General features: G+C 33.6%; 1 protein-coding gene across 1 annotated transcript; it reads left to right on the top strand.

Moving 5' to 3' along the window:
- The first annotated feature begins 5969 nt into the window (after positions 1-5969).
- LOC127714919 (uncharacterized) lies at positions 5970-9661 on the top strand. Its single transcript, XM_052220940.1, has one exon. It carries the CDS (start codon positions 6025-6027, stop codon positions 7762-7764), a length of 1740 nt encoding a protein of 579 aa, XP_052076900.1. The 5' UTR covers positions 5970-6024; the 3' UTR covers positions 7765-9661.
- The last annotated feature ends 14397 nt before the right edge of the window (positions 9662-24058 follow it).

Below are 24058 nucleotides of genomic sequence, written 5' to 3'. Positions count from 1 at the left end.
GAGTTTAACTCTGCCACATTCTCTATGTGCCTGCCCCAAGTCAGGAGCCTGTAATTCAGTGGTTTTCGTTTGTTGCTGTGTAACATATTTGTTTTTCGTTCGTTATTTTGTACATAAATTAGGCCGTTAGTTTTCTCGTTTGAATTGTTTTACATTTGTCATTTTGGCGCCTTTTATTGCTGACTATGCGGTATGGGCTTGGCTCATTGTTGAAGGCCGTACGGTGAACTATAGTTGTTAATTTCTGTGCCATTTGGTCTCTTGTGGGTAGTTGTCTCTTTGGCAATCATACCACATCTTCTTATTTTTATAGATGTAAGCACTTTAAAGTTTGGCCAAATCCGGAAAGGAAAACAGGTTTTTGCATGAAGGAGATATATTTCGTAATTTAAAATGATTCCCAAAATTAAACCAGCAAATTGTAATCAAACGATATCCGTATTTTCATGCCATCACTTAAGAACTGGGTTCGTAGCTAGTGATTACCTCGGGAACAAGCAGTCCACCAGCAGAGGTTTCGACCCAGTGGTAGTAATAACAGTAACAATGCTTATTGTACTTCACCAGATGAGCATTTCAGCAATTAATGTCTCTTCAGTAATGATCGAAGCCAAACTATTTGAAAAATTCAAAACCTTATTACAACGCTGAAGAGCTGATACAATAAAAAATGACACAAATACAGTAACATCCCAACAAGGAATCACAGCATTTGCATGAGAGAGATATGTTCCTTAATTCAAAATATTTCCACATTTTAATCAAACAATATTCGTATTTTTATGTCAGCACAGAAGTACTGGAAAGTGGGCTAGTAATATCAGTCCACCAGCAGAAGTATCGACCCAGTGGTAGTAATAAAATTAACGATAGTAATAATAAAAAAATACAAAAAATGTAGCGGATTGAAGAATATTTCTTTCTTACCCGTAGATATTTCAACAAATTCAATTAAGATTGCTATTATATATTGTAATGCCGGCCTTTCCCCCTTTTTATAGTAAATCTATGTCTGTATAGTTTCTGGAAATTATTGAGGATAAATGATAGATGTTAGTGAGATGTCTAATGTTGCAAGTAATGTCAGACTTATAATTTGTTATTTTGGCGGTTGTTTCAATGATACGAGCGATTTGTGTATGTTTAACTTAGTTTGTTAAGAAGTTTTATTTCACGTACTGATTCCATATTTTCGCGGTAGTTACCTTATTAGAATATAAACTCAAATAAAACTCTTCTAATGATCTACTAATGTATTTAAAATCAAAACCCATCTTTATTGATGAAGATCAATCCATGTTAACAAATGATATCAACATTACGGGAATTTCCCTTGTGTGATCCATGGTTGCCGATTGGTAAACAATATGTAACAAGCTCTGCCATTGGTCAGTCGGAAGTATAAAAGCAAAAGCAACAACAGAACCGAGGGATTGTTGGGTTGGAAAAGTTAGAGAGCGGCAAATTCAAATAGAGATGTCTGATAATTATAATCAAGCGTTGAAAGTTAGTAAAGACGGTATATAATAATATTTAATTTTGTTTTTATTTAAGGTTGTCGGTGCCGGTGCTAAATCAGGTTGCCGGTGACGGTGCTAAGGTTGTGGGTGACGGTGCTAAATAATTAAGGTTGTCGGTGACGGTGCTAAGGTTGTGGGTGACGGTGCTAAATAATTAAGGTTGTCGGTGACGGTGCTAAGGTTGCCGGTGACGGTGCTAAGGTTGTGGGTGGTGGTGTTAATTAATATTGCCATTGACAGTGATTAAGTTTGTTAGTGATAGGAATTATTTTATGAATGACGAGAATAAATAATATTGTCGGTGAGGGGGCTATTGTTGTTAGTGATAACAATAATTAAAGTTGTGGAGGAAGGTGCTAAGGTGGTTATTGACAGTCCTAAGTAAGGTTGTTAGTGACGGGAGTAAAATTGTTGCTTTCTGTATTTAATTTTTGTTTTAGATATTTTATGATGATAAGTCGATGTTGAATACTGTGAAATTGTGATAATATCCTTAAATTGGGATTATTGAAAGAGTCCAAATAAGGGACCACCGGGTTGAATTATATATTATTAGCTGGTTATTATCAAAAGTTTGTTTGTATACTGTAATACCAACCATTACCGGGGACCCGAACAGACCAGTGACAGAGCCTGCAAGACCCATTCTCTCCGTCGTGGATTATTTTTGATATTAATAAAAAATGAAACTTTATTTTATTCAGATATTCTATTTAACAACTGAGTATATATATATATATAACCACAAGTATACGATTTCCCTTTCTGTAACGTGTTTTGGTTCGGCGGTAAACAGTGGACGTCGAACCTTACACTTTATAGAACCTTTTACTCTCTCTTTCTTTGTGACCCTGTGTTCTCTGGTGGCCGACTCTAGCACCAGGGAGGCAGCGTTTCAATATTCCCTAACATTAACATTTGACGTATGCGAAAGTTTGAATTGTCAACAAAGCTTTACTCTTTATAAGACTATTACCGATATAAACATTACAGATATTATAGAATAAAAAAATACCAAAATATAATACTATAAATTAGACCTCAAGCAATACGAACTCCTTTGAAATCAAACAAGGAATGAACCCAAGTTAACGTCTGGTCCATAAGTAGCAGCCGTCATAATGCACACGGCAAGAAAAAAAAACGTTGATGCACAGTCGAGGACACATTGCTGGGACTGTGTTTACTACACGGGGATAATATAAAGTAAAACTATATATAACAATCCCTTTTCCGATCGGGATTATTTTTACTAAATATTAGTCCTTGTTTAGTCATATATTCTCTTATTTAGTCTGAGCTTTACATGGCGATGACATTTTGCAGTTTACTTTTTCGCTACATTGTATGTTGTTCATGTTGTTTGTATCCTGGTTTTAAGATAACATGGACACATTTTGTATATTGAGGGGGGTTTGAATATTATATAAACAAGTTGCTAGATTTATTGCAAGTATTCTATTATTATATTGTAGTTGTCATTGTTATTTTGTTGGTGATAAGTTACATAATAATGATAGCAGATAAAGGTTAGTATTGTTATTAAGATAATGTAACCAATATGTGTCCTCATAATAAGAAATTCAAATTCAAAGTTAGTTCTGTAAAATAATTCTAAATGGCTAGAGTACATGTATTGATGTTACTTGATTCCAAATACTACACTTTCAATGGACGAAGCAATCCTTTTGTACAAAGGAAGAGCATTTCAAAAGACAAAAACATGAAAAGTATAAAAAGAGTATATACATATGGTATTCCAGAAAAACAATTAGGAGAAATGTAATCTATAAAGGGTTATTTTCATTTACTAGATAAACATTCTATAAAGAATTTTTTTTATTTATAAGTTATCATTGATTGTCTTTTCTTTTTTTATCTTTGTCATTGTATATTCTGTATTTGTTTGACTTATGATTTTTAAATATCCCTTTGATATAAATATGTTTCGAGTATTTGTTTCAAAGTAATAGCATGATTCAACATGTTTTGTAATAGCCTCTGGGTTTTGCAATCAACTAACACTGCATCAACCCAGTGGTCGGTATCAAGTTTCACGAGTTGTCATTAATATTGGTAATAGAACTATTCATACAAGCAGATACAAAATTTAAACGTGTTACTCCATTTGATTCTCAACAAAACCAATGAATTACAAAAAAAAATAAATCAGAAAAAATAATTGAATGTTTCCATAATATAATTTTTTTGATCCAACTGCGTCCCTTTTTATTTGCTCTATTAATGTTACGGAAATTAAAACAAAAACCAATGAAATAAACAATCACTAACAATTGTTTTATTGTACTCCATAACAAACAGAAACAAGCAACTGTATTGACGAAAAAAAGTTACAACAGACCCCTGGAAATTTGCATGAAAAGGTACTTGGATTACAACCAATTATTCAAGGTAGGGTGGCTTTTGTATCTACGGTTTGTGATACGATTAAACGGGGTAATTAATTGATCGTTCAGGACTTTCATTCATATTAAAAAGTGTTTACATTTCAAATAAATTTTCGTCATCATAAAATATTGCATATATTTACTTTGATTTAAATATTACATTGAAACCATTTTTTTAATGCAATTGCCATCTCCATTGTTTTTCAAATAATTATAAATAATTTTTTTGAATTTTTGGCTATTTACAACTTTATAAAAAACTGTATGGTCAATTGTAAAGATGGTGTGTTGACATAAAAATATATTTTTTTTTGGTTATTTGTTATTTGGATTGCTGTATCAATGAAGTTGAACCTACATCTATGTTTATCAACTCACCTGCTCTTAAAGACAAGATGAGTTTTTTCCATCACTTGGCATCCGTCTTCAGTCATTTGTTCGTAATCTGTCCATCTGTCGTTCATAATCCGTCCGTCCGTCGTGCCAAATTTAAAAAAGAATCGCCTTTAAAACTTCTTCGCCATAGCTTACGACACTTCACTTGAATGCTCCTTAAGAAATCTTTTTTAAATATTATCCAAGGATAATATTCAGCAACAAACATGGTTGATATTGCTAAAAAAAAAAGAACAAGGCAAAATGGAAGAGGAGTTATGGTTCTTGAAAGATTGAAAAATGGTCTTTCTAGACGTGTCCGTGTTTTAACTCATGAACCGTTCAACGAAAGCTTTTCAAATTTTAATATGTTGTTACTGATGACAAAATGGATGGCAAGTTCAATATTGATGATTGTCACTTTTACCGTTCAGAAGTTATATTGAAAAATGCCAGGACACAAATAAATGTTAAAATATCCGGTTTGCTGTCGCTCTGACAGTCTTTTGTTTGCTTCTGTGTTGTGTCTATAGAGTGTCTATATGCCATTTTTTTATTTTCTTTGTTGGCATAAATGTTTGTTTGGTTTTATAGTGATTAGAATTACAACACAATGTTGACTGCTGTACTCCAATTTTCTACATTTGTACCTATTATGTCTATTTGTTTTGCTCACACATTGTTTTCATATAATGGAATTCTATGCGACTGTGATAGAAGTTAGAGGTTTAGCTAGCTATAAAACCAGGTTTTATCCACCATTTTTTACATAGGGAAATGCTTGTACCAAGGCAGGAAAATAAAAGTTGTTTTCCATTCATTTGATGTGTTTGAGCATTAAATTTTGCCATTTGATAAGGGACTTTCCGATTTTTTATTTTACTTCTTGTTAACATGTTCAGCATTAAAAGATCAACAAAATATTCAACTAAGATTAAATCGTTAAAAAGCCCATTATAGGAGTTGGTGCCCTTGAAAGTCGCTTTTTACCCTTTTTGCAGAAACTGTAATGGATAGAGAGGAACTTGAAATACCAAAAGTAATCAGCACAATAAGATTTACAAATGAGTCAACATGGATGAAATTTTCAATCGAAACCTTGATGAGTGGTGAGTTTTAACCATTTTGTTTTTAAAAAGTTATAGTAGATATAGAGAAACTTCAAATACATTCAGGACCAGGAAAATATGATCCAAAAGGTAATTCTTGGACTCGGTATAAGACGCATTGATCTCAAATGACGATGTTTTACTGATTTTGAAATGTTGCCAACTATTTCAAAATCTTTAAAAGAAATGTATCAAACGTAAACGATAAAAAATATTATCAATACAAGACCTACACAAATATCACTAAATGAGATTTCCAAATAAGCAAAATAACTGATTGCAATAAAAGAAAAAAACAATATCAAATTAACATACTCTTACCAGGTGAGCGATTCAAGAACTTGATATATTGTTCATATCATTGAATAAAGTGAGAAGCAACTTACATACAAAGCTCTTGTTATATTGTTATGAATGCTATGGTAATACATTTCAATTTAAGACTTCAAAATCAAATGATCTGTTTAATTTTGTTCCCTTTTCAGTCTTCAGTGAAGATATTCATGATAGTTACCTATATATCTTGATGAAATTTTAATCTTCGTACTTTCAGAACGCCACGTGAAAGAGAAAGATGCTAATGATTTTATAAATACAAAAGCACTAATATTCATGCATGAAACTGTCAGAGACAATACAGTAACAATTATTTCTGGTCCACCAGGCTGTGGTAAGACATCAATGTCTTATCGAGCTGCTTTGCAATTGAAAGAAACCGACAATTACAGTATGATTGTAGTTTCAAATCCATTGAAGCTTATAAAGTCTATAAATGTAGAAACAAAACAAGTATTTGTAATAGACGATATCGTAGGAAAATATTCATTAAACGGAAATAGTTTACAGACATGGGGAGCAGAGGCAAATTTTATTACAAAAATTCTAAGTCAAAATTTGAATACTAAATTGATTGTTACATGTAGATCATATATCTATAGGAATGAAAAATTCAGTTTATTGAAAATTCCTCATATTCATTATGATATGTTAGCAGATGAAATGTTTTTGACAAAAGAAGAGAGGCGACTGATATGCAGCTGTTATACTTCTGCAGAAGAAATGAAGTCACTTCATGATAATACTATAATGTTATATAATTTTTTTCCATTGATTTGTATGCAGTATAGAGCTCAAGACAAGAAAAGTATAAATGATTACTTTATACATCCGATTGATATTATTGAGACTGAAATGAATGAACTGAGGCTTTCGTCAGACCCTTGCTTTATTGCTTTGGGGTTATTAGTTATTTTTAACAACACCATTGATAAGCAATCTTTGATGTTGCACGTCCATAAGATACAAACAGAAAGTAAGGTTGCTGACATTTTAAATGATATGCTACAAGATTTAGATTTTGGATATTTTGTTTCATTAAAAGCAATCATTGCAAGCCTTTCATATATGGAAAATATATACATTAAAGAAACGTCTTTAACATTTACCTGTATAAGTACATCTTTGTTTAGTATGTTAGTGCGAACTGTTGGGCGACATTTTGTACCATGTATTTTGAAGCATAGTAATAGCGAATTCATTAAAGACTACATTGAAGTAGCTCCATTTTCTAAAGAGCATAGCCTTCATACCATTAATATTGAAAGTAAGTATGAACAACTTTATCTTAAGCGAATATTAAAGGATATTAATGATGGCTTAAACTGGGAGGTTTTCTCAAGTGTTCAAATTGAACATGAGAATCGCCGTCTTTTATTCATAGATATTTTGAAAACAGAAAAGCCAACCTTCTGTAAATCCAAAAAAGACGGAACAACACCGTTGCACGTTACTTCACTTTTTGGATACCATGATCTGTCAGTTTTTCTAATTGAACATGATAGATCACTGGTCAATGCTAGAGACAACGCAGGTCAAATACCATTACATATGGCTTGTTCAAAAGGCAATGTAGGTGTAGCTAAATTGTTAATTAAATCGAATGCCAAAGTTAATCAATTCGATACTAATAAAGTAACACCATTTACGCTAGCTTGTACATCTGGTAAAATCGAGCTGATAAAGTTTCTTCTCACAAAGAATGTTGATATCAATGCTATAAATTCATTCGGATCCTGTCCTCTTCTTGATGCATGCACTAAAAACAATGTTAAAGTATTTTCTCTTTTACTCGAACATAAAGCCAAGGTAAATTGTTTAAATAAAAATGGTGACACTCCTTTACATTTGGCATGTCAGACCGGACTGACTAAAATAGTCAATTTGTTGATTAATTATGATGCAGATATAAATAAACAAAATTTCAAAGGTTACAACCCATTTCAGTTAGCTCTCATCAATGGCCATACAGAAATAGCTGATATGATCCGAAACCCCAAAACGAAGATAGATTAGCTCTATTAATCATTGCGTGTAAAAAAAAATAAAGTAAACATGTTGTATATTTTAAAAGAATAAAATAGCGTATATTCAAAAAGAAATTAAGAAAAATACGCTACAAGAATCCTCAGATGAAAAATAAATTTAATTCTAAGCAGCCTTACGCTTCGTCATTTTTGTAACAGTAAGTCGTTTATGGATTCAATACGTTTGTAGTAACATTCGAACCATAAATATATATGCAATTGAAAATAAGTAGTAACGTACACAGTAGCTTTGAACTGGTTTAATCCTCTTGTTAAGGGAAGATCACAAGAAGATAAAATTAATTGGTCAAAAAGATATGGAATTTCGATTACAAAACAACAACCCTCTTGTTTGAAATCTGGACTTTACAGCTAATGTTTATCGTGATTATCATTGTCTATCGATAACAAGGGTTAGTAAACAAAAACTGAAGTGGGTATTAAATTAGAGTGCAAAACAGAGTACAATGACATTTAAAAAAAAAAAAGAAACAAAAATGTTTTTGTATGATTATTATCAAAATTTTAAGTATCTAATTAAAGCTAAACAGGCATCTAACTACGGTTGCAAAATACTCACGTCAACTTGTTAACTATTCAATAACGTAAATAACCAGAAGAAAACGATTTAAAATCTGATTGGTTTGGTAATACATCAAGTCCATTCACAGAAACACATTTGTAAAACTACATTGACTTATGCATTATTTGCGTAGGCCTAAGAGTTTATGTACGCTGATGGTCAATATAACTAAGACACTGACTTAAAGTTTTTATTTTTATTTTGTCATACCTTTTTACTGATTTTAAACAGGTTTTGTGACAAAAAATAGAAAACGAAATACTTTTTTTATTAAAAGTTTGGTCACCTACCATAACAAATGAAATACCACTTTTTCCGAATATCACAGCGATGACCTCTTCTCTGAGTTGCGATTAAATCAAGTTATAAGCTTTACGTTTTAATTGCGTGTTACACATCAATGCATAACACATACTTTTGTTTTATCTCAATGTTCAAACGTGAATAGAACACGAACACATCTACTTATTTTTCTGTATTTCTTGAAATTAATCAATGCTAGGAATTGAGGTCTTTTTAAACTTTACGTCAGCAGTGATAAGCAAAGCTTAGACTTTATCCTTCTATGCTCACATCTCTTGTCAAGATAGTTATCCCATTATAAAAAGCATGTTTTCTGCATCGACGTGACCTTTATAGTTGATGTTTCAATATAACATAGTAACGTACAATCTACTGATAGTCATGTGGATCTGTTTAACATTTTCATACTAGTTTTATAGATTGATAATGATTATTTGATACACCCTTTATTGGCCGTTGATTATTACGTCAAAATTTATACCATTTTAAGGTTGAATTTTGAAAAAAAAGTTTTGAGAACATTATGTTTTATAAACGCATGTAAATAAATTTGAGATATATATGCATATGTTTTTTTATACTGCAGCTAGAACAGAGTGATAATTGTTTACAATGTAAATTTCATGTAACGTCACTTTTCTTAACAGTCGTGACCTCATGTGCGAGTTGAAAATATGTTGATTTTTGTGTTACCGTTTCAATGACTTTCGACGTTAGCAACAGTTTAACTCAATATCAGATCAATGTCAGAAAAATAGAAATGTTTTGTAACAGGCAAATGAGTGAAATAAGCCTTTTAATTTGGCCTTTTTTAAGTTTTTAAGCCTCATTTGTTTTTTTGTTTTTTGTAATTGACTGCATATTGTTTATCTTATATTAAATCTAGTCGAAGTTGTATGTATCTATCATGTCTATGTACTTTTGCTTATTCATACAAATATTGAATTTAGTTAAATGTAAGTTTACATTATATACACGTAATAAAATTTATATAAATATCGTTAAGTTGTTTCGATTCTTCAGATAAAGCAAAATGAACTACTGGGTGATAAGGTTACATATAAAACCTGAGCAGGATGTGCTTTTCTTAAAAAGAAGACCTTGTGTAGATCAACACACCGATGTCCTAGTACAACTGTTCTGTTATAGCTTGTTAACGTTCTAAAATATAAAGGTTGCAATTTGCTATGCAAGGTTCAGTAGTACCATGCTGCATTTACTTCAGTGAAAGCTATTATTAACAACCAATAGAAATTTTGTGGTTTAAGTCAATGGTACATTAAAAAAAATAATCAACACACCACTATCAATATAAAATAAATTCTGCTTCAATTCATACAAATGAAAATGAAATCTGAAGATACCACCAGACGCAATCAATGCCAAAGGGGGATAGATAAAAGGTTTACCAAAAAATGGCTGTTGTTTCGGAAAGCATCGCTATGATTAGTTAAGTCATTCATTCGAATGTTTAAAGGACGCTACCAATATTTAGTTCTCCGTTATGAAACTTCTGCGTCACATTATCGTAACCACAACACGTCCTCATTTCGTTGTTTATGACATATCGTCGAATTAAACTTTTCCAAGGATGTGCACAAATAATGAGCAACGAGGCGGGTGCCACATATGCAGCAGGATATGTTTTACCTTTTCGGATCAAGCGAGATCACCCTGGTTTTTGTGTGGTTCGTGTAGCTCAGTCCTTATCCCTAAAGTGTAGATTTTTTTAGAATCTGTCGTTTGTCTCTTCGTCGTTATTTGTTTTCTTTGCCATGGCGTTGTCAGTTTCTCTTCGACTAATGAGTTTTTAAAAGTCCCTTGGTATCTTCCACCTTTCTTGTATGCAGAAATTGTTGGAAAATAAATCAATGGAGTTTTTTCAAGAATAGTCAACGTCATCAAACTTTGTCAGAATGAATTACAAAAATGAAAGAGGTTTCACAGGGAGAATAAAAAATCAGTTATCAAACAGAGAAAAATAAAATTACTTTCTTGAAAAAGAAACAAAATACACACAGCAGTAAGCAAAAGACTACACTGAAATCTAAAGATTTAGCATGCAAACCAATCAATACTTGACGCTGTATGCACGTGTTACTGAAGGGTCAACAATACCTGCTTCAGTAGTTATTCCCTGTGTGTTATATTATAAGATCCGTTCACACAATTTCTATTGGTTGTAAACCATTCAAATTCTCAAAACCCGTACGGTCTTCAACAATGAGCAAAACCCACACCGCATAGTCAGCTATAAAAGGCCCCGAAATGACACATGTAAAATCATTCAAACGAGAAAACTAACGACCTGATTTATGTACAAAATAATGAACGGAAAACAAATATGGTATACAGTAACAAACGACAACCACTGAATTACAGGCTCCTGACTTGAGACAGGCACATACAGTATGTGGAGGGGTTTAACTAGTTTAAAGGCGCCCCCCCCCCCCCACCTTTATTCTGGGACATTGGTGTAGCAGTACAACATAAGAACAAACTATAAAAATCAGTTGAAAATGGCTTAACTCATCAGATCGATACAAAGAAGACATGACAGGGTAATTATACATCCCAAAAACAACAAAAACACTACCAAAGGGGGATAGAAGGTTTGAGGTTAACTGTTGTACAGATCTGAGAGTACTTACAGTTACTGACAGCTAGTTTAAAGCCAATAACAACTTATAAAAAAATCATACATCTAAGACTACTGCATAGCAACACAATTTACCAAATGCTACACATCTTTTAAACATGCTAAATATTGCTGAAAGTCATAACAAATGTCGAATAAATTAAGCAGGACATTAATGCAAATAATTGTTGACTGAGTAAAACAAAGGAGCATGTGATGGCATTAATCAGTAATCATCCTTCCCAAGTAGACGAACGTTGTACAAACTCATTTTAAACCATCTTTGCTCCTTTGTATTTTATCGTGCGAAAGCTGCTAGAGCGTAACACACCAACAAGGAAACATCAACAACATTTCAAACAAAGGAATTCTGTTCAACAGCTTTTAACATTTTTTTCTTATGTTATGATGTTACATTACTGTCCTATCTCAGGGAAAGGTTGAGCGCTCACAACCATGTTATACGTCGCCAGTTTCTGTATATGCATGTCCCAAGTCAGGATAGTATTTTCGGTATTAGCCCTTGGTTGCATTCTATCATAATTGTTTTGTATGTCCCCGTCACAACAAAGGGAGGCTATTAAAGTTCACCCTTGTCCGTTTGTAAGTACATGCACGTCCGTACGTACGTCTGAAATTGGTTTTTACTTTTCTAACGTTCTTTGCTTCAACCAATTTGAAGATGTAAATTGACATGACGTATATCTAAAATTAAAACTTTCTATTACCATTGTTTTGAACAGAGATAGCAAGTGAATTTACAACCATAAGTTTATCATCAGTACATACAATAATAAGTCCTCTAATCAAAAGATCTTCAATAGCTTCTAAAAACAAAATCACTGTGTGTAATAGCAGAACAATTGTTTTGTAAACAAACGGAAAGCCGTGTAGTATAAAAATGTATTTTATATGCGTGTAAAATGGTATCAGTAATGAAAATCATAACAACCAATGTGATACCAAAAATCAATATGTCTCTTTAATCTACCTCTGACGATAATTTTAGACTGACCTTGTTCATATTCAAAATTGTCGTGTGTAAGAAAGTGTGCACTCGATTGAAATAGAAATATTTAAATACTCATCTTATATGAAATAATTCCGTTTTTTTGGCCTATCGACTGCTTTCGGGTTAAATGGGCATCTATTCCTCAAATGTTGGTTAGATCCACAACCATAGCAGGCTCCTTGCTGAAACAAAGCTGACTTCCGCTCGTGCTGGCCATGTTGGAATATAACGGGAAACCGGCATACCAACCGGGATGAGGTTCTCGAAAGGGCTGCTGTTGGAATTTTATTTGTTGTTTAACAGCTCTGAAAATGTCCTGTTGTGAAACATCAGGAGATTCCTCAAGTGATGTTGGAGAATCCGGGTCCATTGTCAAATTCATGATAGGCAGCGTACCAAGAAAATTCGACTGCTCAGATTGACGGTGTCGTGCTGAATGATTACATAGGCAATAAAATACCGCGAAAATAGTTTTGAAGCGGGAAAACCTAACGCCCTCTATGCTACATATGATGAAAACACCCAAGAGAAATTAATTTCATTCTAATGCACTGCCCGTTTAAACGAATGAAACTACAATAAATGGAACACGAACACATCTACTTATTTTTCTCTATTTCTTAAAATTAATCAATGCTAGGAGTTGAGGCCTTTTTAAACTGTACGTCAGCAGTGATAAGCAAAGCTTAGACTTTATACTTCTGTGCTCACATCTCTTGTCAAGATAGTTATCCCATTATAAAAAGCATGTTTTCTGCATCGACGTGACTTTTATAGTTGATGTTTCATTATAACATAGTAACGTGCAATCTACTGATAGTCATGTGGATCTGTTTAACATTTTCATACTAGTTTTATAGATTGATAATGATTATTTGATACACCCTTTATTGGCCGTTGATTATTACGTCAAAATTTATACCATTTTAAGGTTGAATTTTGAAAAAAAAATTTGAGATTATTATGTTTTATATACACATTTAAATACATTCATTTGAAATATATATGCATATGTTTTTTATACTGCAGCTAGAACAGAGTGATAATTGTTTACAATGTAAATTTCATGTAACGTCACTTTTCGTAACAGTCGTGGCCTCATGTGTGAATTGAAAATATGTTGATTTTTGTGTTACCGTTTTAAAAACTTTTGACGTTAGCAACAGTTTAACTCAATATCAGATCAATGTCAGAAAAATAGAAATGTTTTGTAATAGGAAAATGAGTGAAATAAGCCTGTTAAGCTCGCCTTTTTTAAGTTTCTAAGCCTCATTTGTTTTTTTGTTTCTGTAATTGACTGCGTATTGTTTATCTTATATTAAATCTAGTCGAAGTTGTATGTATCTAGTATGTACTTTTGCTTATCTATATAAATACTGAGTTGAGTTAAATGTAAGTTTACATTACATACCCGCAATAAAATTTATATAAATACCGAACAGTTTTCAGATAAAGCAAAATCAACTACTAGGTGATAAGGTTAAATATAAAACCTGATCCATGGATGTGCATTTTTGTAAAACATTACCTTGTGTAGATCAATTCATCAATGTCCTAGAACAAATTTTCTTTTATATGAAAAAAGGAGATGTGGTTAGATAGCTTGTTAACATTCTAATATATAAAGGTTGTAATTTGCTATGCCAGGTTTAGTAATACAATGCTGCATTTCTTTCAGTGAGAGCTCATAGTGTAAACCAGTAGCATTTTGGATTGTAGTCAACTGTAGATAACAAAAATAATCTCAAACACATCAATATAAATAATAACTCAATTGTGTTACAATGCATACAGATGAAAATAAAATCTGAAGATACCACAAGATGCTAACAATACCAAAGGGGGAATAGAAGCTTTGCAAAAAAATACTGCTGTTTAGGAAAGCAATGGTATGATTAGTTAAAGTCATTCATTCGAATGGTTTAAGGACGCCATCCAGACTGAAAGTGTGTTATCCGTCATCAGATGACCACAGGTCAGTTCCAAATGTCATAGCCATAACCTCGTCCTCATTTTCTCGATTATGACATCATCTAAATTGACCCCGAATGTGAACTAACAATGACCACATGGTATATATAGAACAGGGTTTATAAAAAAGAAGATGTGGTATGATTGCCAATGTGACAGCTCTCCACAAGAGACCAAATAACACAGAAATTATCAACTATAGGTCACCGTACGGCCTTCAACAATGAGCAAAGCCCATACCACGTAGTCAGATATCAAAGGCCTCGAAATGACAAATGTAAAACAATTCAAACCGGAAAACTAATGGCCTAATTTATGTACAAAATAATTAACAAAAAAACAAATATGTAACACAGCAACAAACGACAACATCGAATTACAGGCTTCTGACTTGAGACAGGCATATACAGATGTTGGCGGGGTTAAACTAGTTTGTTGGTGCATACTCTTTCAGAGCATCTGGAGATCGCCCTGGTTTGGTAGGGTTCGTGTTGGTCATTCTCTAATTTTCTATGTAGAGTTTTACAATTTGTCTTTTGTCTTTTGTCTGTTCGTTTTTTTTTGTTTTTTTTTTTGCCACGACTTTCTCAGTTTGTCTTCGACCAAAAATTTTCTAATGTCCCTTTGGTATCTACCGCCTTTCTTATAAGCAGACACTTTTTGGAAAATAAATAACTGGATTGTTTTAGAAAGAGCCAAAGTATACAAAACTTGTCCGAAAAAATAAAAAAAAATATGAGATACGACAGGGAGAATTAAAAAGCTGATTTCAATAAATAATGAAAAATTACATCAAGGAAAAAAAACCCAAAGATAGACAACCATAAACAAACACTACACAAGGGATTAAAAATACACACTAAACCAACACACGTTATATTACAAACTATATGGATGAAAACAATCACGCAATAGCAAAATTGGTATTTTTGTACTATTGAGCTCAATGTCGTACAAACAAAATTCTAAAACAAAAGATGCATTTAAATAATTCAACTTGATACACTGTCTTCAGTAAAACAAAGAGGTAAAAAATTGTTTTACATAGGATAGACAAGACTGCAACAAAAGAATATAAAGAACACACTAATACTCTCAAATCTGTGTCCTTTCCTTAGATATATGTCCTGTTTTATATTGCGTCATAGATGTCACAAATATGTCTTTTTTTTCACAAATCAGTGACCTTTTCAACAAGGTATGCACTCTCCCATGTGTTGACATCATAATTGTCAAAACGTCGTCAAGGTAATACGGTATATTTGTTGTCAAAGACACCAATACGACTTACATAATCGAAATAAATCTACATTAGTTAATGCCACTGAAAAGTTCATGTGTTTTGAATTGTGGACATAGAAAGGATCGACAGAGATAAGCGAACCTGGAAATGAGGGACTGGAAACAAATGGAAAATGGGGAAGAAACCGGGAGATGAGGAGGTAAAAATTAGGCATATGCTAGAATTGCTTCTTCGACCGATTTCCGTCTGGGAGTAAGGGGGAGGGGAGTGTGAACCAACTTTTCATATATTGTGACTTAGATGGAGAGTTGTCTCATTGGCACTCATACCACATCTTTTTATTCCTATTGAACAGTCCTAGATTATGATATGGTTGACTCCGTTGCATCCTCCATGTGCCTATTCCAAGTCACGTTATCATTTGATATACACGGAATTGAATATGAAATTAGTGTCATAACGTCAAAAAACCCCAAGAAATAACTAATAAAAATATTCCGTTTCAATGTATGCCTTGCACATTGCAATACTTATCGTAGTGCATTTAAACACATACAAATAATGATTACTTTCTTCAATACAATTATTTTTGTGTCATAAGATAATTTCACTTATTTTTAAGTCGGGCGTCGCATTACAAAAACCATATGCAACATGTTACTTCTCGGAGCACCTGATGTATTTGCTGAAGTAGACGTAAGACAGTATTTCTTTTAGTTTAAAATTTTTGACGTTACGACATTACATCATAATAAACAAAAACATCTTTCAAACATGTTTTATGTCATTTGGTCCCTGGTGCTTTGTTGTATCATTGGCAATCATACCACATCTTCTTACTTATATATAAATCGTCCAAAGTCATAACAAGTGTAGATTAAAATAATCAGAACATAAGTGATATCCTGTTAAGAGCATTATCACGGTAGGTATAATGCACGGATGAGATCGTGTTTTTCAAGTGTATCGGTCCACTTTTTAGCTCACCTGGCCCAAAGGGCCAAGTGGGCTTTCCTAATCACTTGGCGTCCGTCGTCCGTCGTCGTCGTTAACTTTTTACATTTTGAACTTCTTCTAGAGAACCATTAAATGGAAAGAAACCAAACATGGCATGAATGTTCCTTATGAGATGCTGACCAAGTGTTGTTACTTTGTAGCCGATCCATCATCCAAGATGGCTGCCAGCGGGGGACTTAGTTTAACATAGGACCCTATGGCAAATACATACAAATGTCCTCTTTTAGAGAACCACTGAATGAAATGAAACCAAACATGGCATGAATGTTCCTTATGAGATGTTGACCAAGTGTTGTTACTTTGCAGTCTGTCCATCATCCAAGATGGCCGTCAGCGGGGGACTTAGTTTAACATAGGATCCTATTGGAAATACATACAAATGTCTTCTTTTAGAGAACCACTGAATGGAATGAAATAAAACATGGCATTATTGTTCCTTATGAGGTGCTGACCAAGTGTTGTTTCTTTGCAGTCGGTCCATCATCCAAGATGGCCGCCAGTGGATGTCTTAGTCTATCATAGGAGCCTATGGGAAATACATACAAATGTCTTCTTTTAGAGAACCACTGAATGGAATGGAACCAAACATGGCATGAATGTTCCGTATAAGGTACTGACCAAATGTTGTTACTTTGCAGTTGGTCCATCATCCAAGATGGCTGCCAGCGGGGGACTTAGTTTAACATAGAACCCTATGGGAAATACATACAAATGTCTTCTTTTAGAGAACCACTGAATGGAATGAAACCAAACATGGCATGAATGTTCCTTATGAGGTGTTGACCAAGTGTTGTTTCTTTGCAGCCGATCCATCATCCAAGATGGCCGCCAGTGGATGTCTTAGTCTAACATAGGAGCCTATGGGAAATACATACAAATGTCTTCTTTTAGAGAACCACTGAATGGAATGGAACCAAACATGGCACGAATGTTCCTTATGAGGTGCTGACCAAATGTTTGTTACTTTGCAGTTGGTCCATCATCCAAGATGGCTGCCAGTGGGTGACTTAGTTTAACATAGGACCCTATGGGAAATACATACAAATGTCTTCTTTTAGAGAACCACTGAATGGAATGGAACCAAACATGGCATGAATGTTCCTTATGAGGTGCTGACCAAGTGTTGTTTCTTTGCAGCCGATCCATCATCCAAGATGGCCGCCAGGGGGGGGGCTTAGTTTATCATAGGACCCTATGGGAAATACATACAAATGTCTTCTTTTAGAGTACCACTGAATGGAATGAAACCAAACATGGCATGAATGTTCCTTATGAGGTGCTGACCAAGTGTTGCTACTTTGTTGTCGATTCACTGTTCAAGATGGCCACCAGGATATTTTATTAAATAACGGGACCAATATTAAACCAAATTTGGCCTCAATCATTATTTGGATATATGTTATGATTTTTATCTATCTTTACATGATTTCGAAAACCAAAGTAGAGTCAGGTGAGCGACACAGGCTCTTGAGCGCCTGTAGTTTATTGTAGATCAGTTTGTTTTTTTAGTGATATAACATGACTTTTGTGATTAGCTCGATTTACTGCTATTTGGGAAGTATAATAGTTTTATTCGTGGCTGTTCATCTTTTGAGCTCGGACTACGCACAAGTTCCTTGAATGTCACAAGAAAAAAGACATTCTTTGCATTTGAAACTGGTTTTCTATAATAAAATTTTATAACTACAATCTAGTGAAAAACAATATCATATATTCCCGATAAGTCACACAAATATATTTTACACTGTTAATCAATTTTACCCATTTTCGTTTCAATGCTAACTTTCTGATCTAAAAACTTTTTACAATAACTTTTTAATATTACGATATATAAGAAACCACTGGGTCCTTCTTAAAACAGTCGTTAGAACCGAGTACAGGGGACTCATAATCTTTTATATTTCATGTTATGTTACCTTTGTTTTTGCAGTCATGTAAATGCACGGACATGTTACTTTTTAGTCATGGAAAGGTTTTTTTTTTCACACGAGAAAACATCGTATGTCATTTAGACCCCGTTCACACTAGGACATTTATATCGATTTAAACTAGATCGGTTCACTTTAGATCGGTTTAAGGGCTAATGTGAACGCTTTGAATCGATCTTCAATCGGTCTAAACTAAAACACCAAAAGAGGTAGTTTAGTTTGAATCGATCTAAAGTGAACCGATCTAACTTTAAATGTAAACGCAAAGATCGGTTTAAACTAGTACGATTGAATCGAAAATGATCTATGCGCATGTATAGCGACACAACTACAAGTGTAATAACATAACACCCCAGTATATATCGGTGGTTCGTTGTTTAACCAATATTTCTCTCTTTAAAAACAGACCTTTGTGTACATGCAAGTAAAAACAAACGGAAAAAAGTTGTCTTCGCCGCACCATAAATTTGTGTGTCTTCTTTTCTTCTGTTGTTTTTGTTTTGTTTTGTTTTTTTCAGAACCGGAGCATTTCTTCCTTGCTACAGTTTTTTGTTTCAAAATTAATGAAAACTACAAGAACACTAGTATCAAAATTTGAACTTGTGATTCAAGAGAAACAATAACTTCATCCATTTTTTATAAGAGTGTTTTTCAGTGTACCAACACATAAATTTGATTAATTATTTCTATTTATACACAATGTTTACAGTTTTACGGGTAATTAGGTCAGATCGATTGCATTTTTAATTGTAGTGTGAACGCAGTGGTTCAGATTAGACCGATAGAGATCGGTATGGTTAAAGATAATGTGAACGCTAACTGGTTTTATTTAGATCGATTCAAATTAGATCGATAAAAAAAAAATGCTAGACTGAGTGTGAACGGGGTCTAATTCTTATCGACAATCATACTATATCTACTTATTTCTATAATACAGACAACTTTCAAAAATTGAAATATAGATTTATTTAATTTAGAAATATAATCTTGGAAAACATCAGCATTCCTAGAGTATATAAGAATCAGAGGTGATTGGTCTATAAAACTGTATTAATAGTATTATAATATATTATATCAAATGGCAGCGAACTCCAATTCAGCAACTTTATCTAGAAAATCCATACAAGGACGTTTGTCAGGCATTATTTTTCGGTAGATTTTGAGTCTAAGGAATAAATAATACCAAAGACAAACCTGTGTTCATTAGTAGCCTTTCAACATGAGATTCCTGAGCCAATCATGCACAAAAATTTCACAAGATTGGAAATCGTGCAACTCATGTTTTTAGAATTGGGGATCGTGTTTTATATTTAATGATGTCCTAACGAAAATAAGAGAAAATGTGGTTGTTTTAAAAATAAATCTCTATAGGACAGTCCCGAGAACAAGAGCCCGTAAAATCAGTAATAAAGCGTGAAATCAAACGGAAATTGCTGATTTACCCAATTATCTTTACTGTACCTGTATAAATGGAGGCAAAAAGCATAAAAACAATTTACAGGAAAACAACTAAATCAAATATACATGGCTGCATGATTCGGAAGTTCTACTACAGCATGTCCTGATATGCATGGGCTGTAGATAGTATACCAGGCTTGGGGTACAAATCCCCCTTTTTATTTTGTTCTGTTTTATTTATTTCTCAAACAAAAACGTTTTGGCTTTACACACATAATCTTACATCGGGGGAAGTTTACCCGAGTTTTTGGTGGGGTTCGTGTTGCTTAGTCTTTAGTTTTCTATGTTGTGTCTTGTGTACTATTATTTGTCTGTTTGTCTTTTTCCATGGCTTTGTCAGTTTATTTTCGATTTATGAGTTTGACTGTCCCTCTGGTATCTTTCGCCCCTCTTTTACACGTGCCTACTCTTTTCTCTCATGTTTTATGTGTTAAAAATAATCGAACATTTTGAATAAAACCATGCAAAATTATTTGAGACTTCATTTGAACCAAACTTCAAGGAAAATTGAATAACAAATTCAAGATCTTTTTTAGGAATCACAGATGGCATAAATCACTGGCCCGACTCCTAAACCTTGCAGGAAATTCATTGGTAGAACATAAGAGAAGAAGAGAGATATTGTTGGTCCTCATTCCCTTAGAAGAAGCAAGAAAAAAGTATAAATATGCTGTGCATCAATCGATGTTGTTGATATTAATCTTCGTTGATCCCTCTTAACAAGCTCTTTATATTTACCGAGAATCGGCGTATTCTAAAGAACAGTCAGTAGAAAAATAAATTGAAGTTTGCACTGGGGAATTCTGTTTTTTTTTTTTTTTTTAGTTTTTATTATTGCTATTTGCCAGAACGTTTAACCTTGAGTTTATAATCAGTAACGTCCTTGCGGAGAACGTGCAAAAATGAATAGTCCGAATTCTCAGCGTTTGCACGGAAGGAAATAGTTTGCTTCTACATTCTCCACTGACTGCTACAATAACCACTTAACCAAACACATATTTATTATCCATTGTTATATTTGGCCGGAAGATAGCATAATAGCAGTGAACAGTTATTCTTCTGGGTGGTCGGAAGAATATTTATTTTTTGCTATTTTCCCGGGTAGCCGGAAGAATAGGCACTGCCTTTAAAGAAAGGCTGCTCTTAGCCTATGTTATTCACTTGCGTGTGTGTATGTTTATGTGTGTCAACTTGACGGAAACGTTAACTTCATATGTTATTGATAATTCCTTGAACTACTTGCCTTTCACATCGAACACTGCGAATATACTAAATCCAAATCTACCCAAAATGTTGGTATGAGTAACAAGTATTGGAATTGTCAATTTCCTAATTGATCAAACTTTGTCTTATATATACTAGTAATTATCTATATTGAGCAAAATGTGACGTACAATGACAAGAATTTTGTGTACAATATGTTCCACAGCTGCTGTAGCATGTGTAGCATCCCTCCTAAATTTTTAGCCCGTCGAATGAAAAATATGAATAAACTAGAACGACCAGAAAGTCCGTTGTGACCTTTGAAAGTAAGCAGTAGCCAATTGGAATGTTGCAACTTCGTATCACATTGCAGGATAAACCCACTAAATGATTCATATCACAAATTCAGTGTGAATACGATACATTTGTTTTTTGTTCCTCAGGGAATAGATAAGAAGCCACATCATAAGAGAATCATATTTATATATTTTAGTATGTTAAAATTATATTGTAAGCAAATTATCCCATAGATAACTAAACACTAATGCTTCGTAAAATACTGAAATTGTACAGAAGCTGTGATACTAGTACCGGTATTGTATTTCAGTAAAATATATCATTGATAGTTCGGCACTCGGAGACGAATACAGAATAACAAGCGTCTTTCTTATTTCTTGTTATGAAATTGAATTTGATTCATCACCGAGAGTTATATTTGCCAGAGGCAAAACGACAGGTTTTACATAAACCACACACCCTTCTAGAGCAGCTGCACTCACCCTAGGTTTTTGAATGGGATCATATTGCGCATTCTTCAGTGATAGATTTTTTTTTACCGTTGTTTGTTTACTCTTTTTGTTGGTCAAGGTGTTACTTACGGTTGTCTTATTTACCCATTTGATATGTTATTTTTATTTGTAAAGACCAGCAGTTCGTCAAAATCTATCTAATTGCAACATCCAATAATGCGGCCTACAAATGTAAAGTGTGGACGTCATGCACATGAAAAACGCAACGAACTTGCTATATAGACAAAAAATCCTTATCTCTATATCAACGCTACAATTTCAAAACATAGGTAGTTTAATTTACATTGTTCAACGATGAAAGACATTCAAAAAAGACTTTTTTAAAGACAATTTGTATATTTCAGATAATTGTTTCTAAAGTAAAAAAATCGTAAGGGATTCCACGGAACCCTGTGTCTCGCCTACAATGTACGATTGCTGCTGTCAGTGTAAAAGTGTAATAATGACTTAAAAAAATAGTCCATTTATCAGTAAAATACAGAATTAAAAAAAGAAAATCAAACTTTTTCTTTAGATGCTATTTCTTGCTCTTGGAAATTAGCTTCTGTCCAAGTTTCATAACAATCCATGACGGTTTACAAACTTATCATGTCAAAAAAGTTTTTAATCCCAGACTGTCTGTAAATGTTAACTGTAAAAAACTATTTAGTCCATCTATCAGGAAAATATGGAAAATGAAAATATATTTTCAAAACTTTGCATCAGACACTATCTCTTAATCATAAAAAGCTTCTTCTAAAGTTTCATAAATTCCATTAAGGTTTGACAAAGTTATTGGTGTCTAAAAAAACTTTAACCACAGACTGAACCTACATGTTGACGTCGCCGACGCCGACGACGGAATCTAGGATCGCCATGTATCGCTTTCGCGAAATAAATTTCGCAGGCTCGACAAAAAGGGCAATAGTTTTACAATATCATTTTAGCATACAAATAATCGTTATATAAAGAACCTCAATGTGTTTATTTTCTGTTAAATATAAAAAGAAGGAGATGTGGTATGATTGCCAATGAAACAACTATCCACCAAAGTTCAAATGAAGTGGATGTAAGTAATTATAGACAACCGTACGGTCTTCAATAATGAGAAACACCCATACCGTATGGTCGGCTACAAAAGGCCCAGAAATGAAAAATATGAAACAATTCAATAGAGAAAACTAACGGCCTAATTTATAACAATTTACGAAAAACAAATATGACAGACATGAACCAACGACAGTCACTGAACTCAGGCTCCTGACTTAGGACAGGCACATAAAGAATGTGGCGGGGTTAAACATGTTTGTGTTTAACACTGTGCCCTGGTTTTCAAATTGTTTTTCTATAAACAGTGGTGCATTCACTACGATCCCCTGTTGTATTTAAAATTGTATCGAGGCTAATTGTTTTCTTTGAGTGGTTGCCAGTAAGTATCGACAGATTCAGACTATCGTACGGATTAGGAAACCAGTATGAAGAACCATATTTTCTTGTGACATTTACAGTACTGTTGTTATATTTCCTCTGAGGATGAATAAAGGAGTGGTATGGATGGAGGTATCCTCCGTCGTCATCGGTTGGTTCGCTCTGGGAACCTTCTTTCGAGTCGCTATCATTTTGAAATTGAACATTTTGAAAACATGGTATGTCATTCACATTGGCCTCGTCTATCTCCTCATAATCATGATATAAAGAATGTAATGCAGCTGCTTCATTTACTTGGTTTGCTTGGTTTGACACAAGACTGTTGGGATTGATTGGACTCACTGATGGTATGTTTATCACAGCTTCAGATCTTTGAGACCGTTTTTTAACAAATACGAAAGAAGCACATAAACAGATTACAATAAGAACGACACCCCCACCTGCCGCATAAGTAAATTTCTGCCAGCTGTCATATCTCAATATGATATAATTATGTTTGTTGTCGTCTACAAAAGATATAATAACCTCCTTTATTTGTAATCCGATGGTTTAAATTTTCATTATTTGCGCAAATTAAGCACTTTAACGTAACATTGAGCAAAACGTATACAATGTGATCACTGCATGTGCACATATGTAAATATCCATCAGGAACACGACGCACAACTACTTGTATAGTTTCGTACAGGCCGGCTACTGTTGGTGCAGTAT

The sequence above is a fragment of the Mytilus californianus genome, unplaced genomic scaffold (genome assembly GCF_021869535.1).
Source record: "Mytilus californianus isolate M0D057914Y unplaced genomic scaffold, xbMytCali1.0.p SCAF_9, whole genome shotgun sequence".
NCBI lineage: Eukaryota > Metazoa > Mollusca > Bivalvia > Mytilida > Mytilidae > Mytilus > Mytilus californianus.
The sequence above is the reverse complement of the archived record's forward strand: the minus strand, read 5'-3'. Positions and strand labels throughout refer to the sequence as shown.

Bases quoted from the DNA above. Each gene is read 5' to 3' on its own strand.
- LOC127714919 (XM_052220940.1), top strand. From the start codon at position 6,025: ATGCATGAAACTGTCAGAGACAATACAGTAACAATTATTTCTGGTCCA.